At 47.1% G+C, this 7,127-nt stretch overlaps 1 protein-coding gene across 1 annotated transcript in view; it reads right to left on the bottom strand.

Moving 5' to 3' along the window:
• Positions 1 to 1,417: 1,417 nt before the first annotated feature.
• LOC140458732 (prenylated Rab acceptor protein 1-like) overlaps positions 1,418 to 7,127 on the bottom strand; it is a 19,047-nt gene continuing 13,337 nt past the window's right edge. Inside the window, exon 5 of the mRNA XM_072553392.1 lies at positions 1,418 to 1,548. Within this exon, the coding sequence (XP_072409493.1) occupies positions 1,418 to 1,548 (131 nt within the window). The remainder of the gene's footprint in view (positions 1,549 to 7,127) is intronic.

Below are 7,127 nucleotides of genomic sequence, written 5' to 3'. Positions count from 1 at the left end.
TCAGCCTTTCCTTATTAGACCTCCCTTCCATACCAGGCAACATCCTAGTAAATCTTCTCTAAACCCTTTCCAAAGCTTCCTCATCCTTCCTATAATGCAGTGACCAGAACTGCATGCAACACTCCAGGTGTGGTATTAACAGTGTCGTGTATAGCTGAAGAATGACCCAATGGCTCCAAAACTCAATCCTCCAACCAATAAACGCCAACACTTCTTAACAATCCGATCAACCTGGTTGGCAATTTTCAGGGATTTATGCACCTGGACACCTTGATCTCTCTGTTCATCTACACTGCCAAGAATTTTACCATTAGCCCAGCACTCTGCATTCCTGTTATTTCTTCCGAAGTGAACTACCTCACACTTTCCCACATTAAACTCCATTTGCCACATCTCAGCCCAGCTTTGCATCTTATCTATGACCCTCGTAACCCACAACATCCTTTGGCACTATTCACAACTCTGACTATCTTAGTCTCATCTGCAAATTGACTAACCTATCCTTCTCCGCCCTCATCCAGGTCATTTATAAAAATGACAAACAGCAGTGGCCCCAAAACAGATCCTTGCCGCACACCACTAGTAACTGAGCTCCAGGATGAACATTTCCCATCAACCACAACCCTCTGTCTTCTTTCAGCTAGCCAATTCCTGATCCAAACTGCTAAATCACTTCAATCCCAAAACTCTGTATTGGGTGGGGGAAGCGAGATGGGAGTGTGGTGCTGGAAAAGCGCAGCAGGTCAGGCAGCATCCGAGAAGCAGAAGAATCAACGTTTCGGGCATAAGCCCTTCGTCAGGAATTCGTTGAAACGTCGATTCTCCTGCTCCTTGGATGCTGCCTGACCTGCTGGGCTTTTCCAGCATCACACTCTTGGCTCTAATCCATCCTCCCTTTCTCCTGGGGGAAGTGAGATGATTGCTAAGTGTGTCCCTCATCAAACCCTGACAGAACCCTTGTCTCAATGACATCCTCCCTGGGTCACCTATCCCTCCATCAAAGGGGAAAGGTTTCCACCAATGCCCCTCATCATTTTATACATCTCAATCACGTCCACCTCTCTCTCCCCTCTGAGTGTAACAAGCCCTGTCTGTCCAATCTCTCCCCATTCCTGAAACTCTCCGACCCCCCCAAGGCAACATCCTGGTAAATCTCCCTGTACACCCTCTCCCAGTGTTATCCCATCCCTCCCACAACGTGGATACCACAATACTCGCCTAACTAATGTTTTAGACTGTTCCAGCATCAGCTCTTCAACTCTGTGCTTCAGTTAATAAGGCAAATATCCCAGATGTCTTCATCCACCTGCCCTGACACCTTAAGGGACTGATGGACATGCACACCAATGTCCCTCTGATCCTCGATGTTTCCCAGGGTCCTACTGCTCATTTCCCCTCACTAGCCCATAAAGAGTTTTCATGGTTTCCAGACCCAGGCCGCTGTAATGCTTATACAAATGGGAGGCGTGGCGCTCCGAGAGGAGATGAGTCCACTTTTCTCCTGGTCATCCCTGGAAATTCCGTGCTCAACAGCAGCCACATTGTGCGCTGTAAAAAAAGTTAAAGCAAAAATAGCTTTTGTGCGTCATCTTTTGTGTAGATGACAATCATCGATCACAAATCGGTACAAGTAACTCCTCCATCCTCTAACAGACTTTTAATCTTCATTTATCCAATGGTCAGAGAAAATAGCCCAATAAATCAAAGACCACACAAGCCCAGATTGGGTGAAATTGACAAGTTGTTTATTACAAGCAATATGGCTGGAAGAGAAATTGATGAGGCTGGCCCAGAACTGACAGTCTGCACATGTAGATTAAGGGTTTTAGATCACTTTAGATCACTTACAGAGTGGAAACAGGCCCTTCGGCCCAACAAGTCCACACCGACCCACCGAAGCACAACACATCCATACCCCTACATTCACCCCTTCACCTAACACTACGAGTAATTTAGCATGACCAATCCACCCTGACCTGCACATCTTTGGACTGTGGGAGGAAACTGGAGCAAACCCACACAGACACGGGGAGAATGTGCAAACTCCACACAGTCAGTCGCCTGAGGCGGGAATTGAACCCAGGTCTTTGGCGCTGTGAGGCAGCAGTGCTAACCACCATGCTATCCCTGAGCTAAGAATGCAGCTAATTTTTATCGGAATACGGTACAATGATGCTAATTAAAAGCAGGGAAAATATTGCAGTCTTGATAGTCAAGTAATCCAGTTCCGGTGGTGAGAATCACAAAGCAGTTATCAGAAGGATGTGCTGAATGTAGATCCAATGAAGTGTCTGGCAGCATCCATCAGTTCTTAATGGGATCAGGAGATTCCAGCTCTCTTCGAGAGGAGGTGAGAGTGTCCCTGTTCTCAGCAGTAAGGTGCTTCCATTGTTGCTCTCCTGGGAGCGAGGTATTCTGGTCTGAGCTGTCCTTTCTGTGGTTTTGGTATCACCGGGGTATGACACTGCCCTCAGGGAATTGGGACAGCTGTGTGTGTATCGGGTCCAGGAAGCTTATTGTCAGGTTGTTCCCTGGTCTGTGAGTGACTGTGGTCATGTCTGGTTTCCCATCTCAGCCTGTTTGGTCAATGCTGAGGTATTCTGGGTGTTTCTTGTCTGGTTTGGACAGGCTTGGTTTTCTGTGTGGCCATGTTGTGGGTCGGCCGGGGGTGGGTGGGAAGCAGATCTTTTCCCACAGCAATTCACAGGGGAGAGGTGACAAGGCTAAGAGAATGTCCATGTACCATGCGAATTTTAGCAGTTGGCACCGTGTCCCCTTTCTCGATCACTCCTGAATCATAGAATCCCCACAACTGTGGAAGCAAGCCATTCGACCCACTGAAGCCGTACTCACCCTCCAAAGAGCATCTGAGCCAATCCATCGCTGACCCTATCCCTGTAACCCAGCATGGCTAACCAATCTAGCAAGCACATCCCTGGACACTATGGGCAATTTAGCATGGCCAACAACACCTTAACCTGCACATCTTTAGACTAATCATCACTATTCCTCAACTGGATTTCTTCGTGACTGTCTTCCCATCCCATCCCAGTTCCACAGATAGGTAACAGAGACACGTTCATCTGGTCCTGAGGGTTGGAATCCAGCCTGGATTTTCCTGGCCGGCCAGGATTCCTCACCCAGGTCTGGGTGAAAACCATTCCTGAGTCAAACTCTGCAGCAGTCTGACATGTGTTGATGGAGGAGGAGAGACCCAAGACCGTCCCTAGTCTCATATCAACTCCATCAATCCTAACAGCAGCACAACAGGCCATTTGGCTCATTGAGTTACTGGCTGATCTTCGGCTTCGACTCTGGTTTTCCCACCAGCTCCTCAAATCTTGGTCTGTCAGATCCCAGCACTAAAAATACTCGATGATGGAGGATCGGCAACCCTCTGGGATTGAGGTTTCTGAAGGCTCTCAACGTCTGAGGGAAGGAACGTTTCCTCATCTCAGTCCAAAGTGATTGCCCCCTTCTCCTGAGACTATGATATTCCCCGTCCCAATTCCTCATGTTCCAGACTGTCTAATTGGGGTGGGGGGAGTGAGACAATTGCTTTGCATGTTTCCCCCGTCAAGCCCCCACAGAACCTTCTCTCAATGAAATCCCCACCCATTCTCCTGAACTCCAAAGGACTGACGTCACTTCTCCCTCAGGCAGCTGAGGAAATTTGGGATGATGGCCAATACCCTTACCAACTTTTATAGGTGCACCATCGAGAGCATTCTGTCTGGATTTATCACTACCTGGTATGGCAACTGTACCGTTCAAGATCGGAGACAGTTACAGAGAGTGGTGAACACAGCCTGGACAATCACAAAGACCAACCTCCCATCTACAGAATCCATCTCCCAGGCCCGCTGTCAAAGAAAGGCCGCCAGCATTCTCAAAGATCCATCCCACCCTGGCAATGTTTCTCTACAACCTCTACCATCGGGGAGAAGGTACAGAAGTCTGAACACACGCACCAGCCGGTTTCGTAACAGTTTCAATCCTATTGTTGCTAGAATACTGAATGGACTCACAAACACTTAACATTCGCCTGGAACAGTGTTTTGGTTTTTGCTGCGGTTTATCTATGATTGACTTATCTATGCTATTGAACTATATGATCTGCCTGTATTGCTCACAAGACAAAGCTTTTCAATGTGCCTCAGTACACGTGACAATAAATTTAATAAATTCAAATTCAATATTGACTCAGTAGTCCATCACCGTCAACACCCCCGTCCCAGAAACCTTTGCCTCCACTGAGATACTATTTGCCCCACTCCACTCATTAAGAATGGCACGTCACTTTGTTGGATTTTCATTTTGTACTTCCTGTGTGAAGGAAACACAATTTTAGTTTCAAACTGTGGAGAGCTTATAAGCAGGCTTAGGGACAGGATGCCCTGTTTGCTTCTGTGTATTTTTAAAAAGGTTTTATAACGCTGGAATTGAAGAGATGGGGTTTACTGACTGAAGGTTTCTAAAATAAAACTGTGACCACTGACAGAAACCCTGACATCAGTGGGTCTTACACAGTCAGAGAGGTACAGCACAGAAACAGACACCCATCTGGTCCAGATCCTGTTGTAATCTGAGGTGACCCTCGTCGCTGTCCACTACACCTCCAATTTTGGTGCCAGAGGATTGAAACATGAAAGTTAAAATCAACTCTAAGAGATGCTATAAAAAAGCCAGTTGAACAAACTGGCGTTTCCTCTGAAGTTAAATTAATGATGACGTGGGGAACAGATATCTATTAACCAAGGACATACCATGAAAGATGTTGGACAATTTGCACATTCTCGAGAGGGAATAATTGTGCCCTGTGATTTCTTGAAAACTGCAGTCAACGGTTGAATGCGTGGTTTAAGACTGGAAGTCAGTGGCATTGGCAAGGAGCTAAGCAAAGATATCTGCTTTGCACACCCAGCGATCAGAGCAAATGAGAGAAGTGACATCCTCTCTCTGAAAATCCTGCTTGCTTTCGTTTTGAACTGGGTAACTGTGTTGCCATAACACGGAATCATCGCTGAGGTGTTCACCAGAGTTTACCTCCTGCTTTACGAATACACGTTGAAAACGATAAAGGAATGACTTTGAGCTGAAAGAAGCCTCGAGACATTTAATTTTGACCATAGTACAAAACAGAAGTAATTGGCTATTGACAAATAACAGCGCGAGCAGTTCTTTCACTGTCTCTCACACCTGCAAAGAAAAAAAAAACAGCGCGAGCAGTGGAGGTGTGGGACTTCAGTTTCAGCACATTTCACCCAGTTTAAGTTGCAGTTTGTTCTAGGTATTTCAGTGAGAGGTACCATCTGAAGAAATCTTATTGAGTGAATGCGGCAAAATGTGCTGGAAGGAAACTACGTTTGGCCACGCAAGTTGCAGCAACAAGTCTAGGTGTGGAGACAATGGTGACTGCACACTGGGATTGAGATGTTTGGGAGCACATCACAGGGAATAGCGAGTGTTTGAACCTTTTTTTGCTAGTGTTTTATTAAAATCTGTCCAACTTGTCTAGGTTTTTCTTTCTTGTTCAATAAACCTTTTCTTTTTCACGTTAAAAGGACACTTATAGACTCTCGTGAATGCTGGACTTCTGGTGCTGGCATGATGCCCAAAACGCCGATTCTCCTGCTCCTCGGATGCTGCCTGACCTGCCGTGCGTTTCCAGCACCACACTCTCGCCTCTGATCACCAGCACCTACAGTCCTCACTTTTAGCAGGTGGACAGTACAGGGACGGACCAAACACAGGCAAACGGGACTAGATTTCATTGTGAAAACTGGGCTGCATGGACCAGTTGGGCCGAAGGGCCTGTTTCCATGCTGTAAACCTCTCTGACAATGAGGAAGGCATGAGCGGGTTTTTGGCAGCGGGGGACAGCACGTGGAACGTGGCTGATGTTTCAAGAGTTAATTTTGGTTTTCAGAAACATATTCTTTGAAGGCAAAAATCTCTCCGTAGGAAGAGAGCGCGCTGTGGCTAAACAGGCAAGGTAAGATCATATTAAGATGAGAGGAAACAGCTGAGGAAGTTGCTTAACAGGTTGTAGGTCATCTCATTACAACTTCCAAATTTCTTAAAGGCAGAACAGATGTGGAAAGGATGTTTATTCCCAACTTGTTTGAGGCACAACTCGTGTAAAAGCAGAACTGAGACGAGCGGGGATTTGTTCATTCAGATGCTGGGGGAACCTGGATTTCTTGACCCCCCAAAGGGCAGGTTCAACGGTAAACTGGCAGAGATTGATGGCTTGTCAGCATTGACAAGGGATTGTTAGTATTGACAAGAGCCTGGGACACAGGCAGGAGCTAGAATGGGGAAGCAGGCTGAATGGCCTCCATTTCTGTCCAGCCAACCTGCCACCGAGCCTTCCATCCAGTCCCTGGTTTGAGGGGACGCCTGCTCTCCAGGTGTTTTTAACCGGTTTCAGCAGAACGGCACCCTCTGGGGTTAGTTCACTACCTTCTCAAGAGTTCTGAGCCAATAACCTATTTCTTCCCTGACCCTCCACATCCACCAGACTGTAACGCTCCCTCCTCCCTCTCACGCTGCCCTTGTTGCCATTTCAGCAGCTTGGGTTGCTTGTTGGTTCCTCTCTGCCATTTACCAGGATGTTGCTGCGAATCAAGGGTTCCAGCTATGGGGAGAGGCTGAACAGGTTGGGACTTTTTTCCCCTGGAGCGTCCAAAGCTGAGGGGTGACTTTATAGAGGTTTAGAAAAGTATGAGGGGCATGGATAGGGTCTTTTCCCCAGGGGAGGGGAGTGAACGAGAAGGCAGAGGTTGAAGGTGAGAGGGGAAAGATTTTAAAAAGACATGAAGGAATTCTTTTTTTAAAAACTTTGTTTTTCCATGTGTAGACTGAAATTGCTGAGGAAGTGGTGGATGTGGGGACAGTTATTATGTTTAAAAGACATTTAAATAAGGACATGAATAGGAAAGGGTTGGAGAGATATGGGCCAGGAGCAGGCAGGTGGGGCTGGTTTAGTTTGGGATTAGGGTCAGCACGGGCTGGATGGACCGAAGGGTCTGTTTGCATGGTGTCTGACTTTGACGAGGACACAGTTGGAGCACTGTGGGAAGGATGTGATTGGACTGGGTGGGGGTGCGGGCTGGATAAACGTG

The sequence above is a fragment of the Chiloscyllium punctatum genome, chromosome 34, assembly GCF_047496795.1.
Source record: "Chiloscyllium punctatum isolate Juve2018m chromosome 34, sChiPun1.3, whole genome shotgun sequence".
In the NCBI taxonomy this organism is placed as follows: domain Eukaryota; kingdom Metazoa; phylum Chordata; class Chondrichthyes; order Orectolobiformes; family Hemiscylliidae; genus Chiloscyllium; species Chiloscyllium punctatum.
The sequence above is the reverse complement of the archived record's forward strand: the minus strand, read 5'-3'. Positions and strand labels throughout refer to the sequence as shown.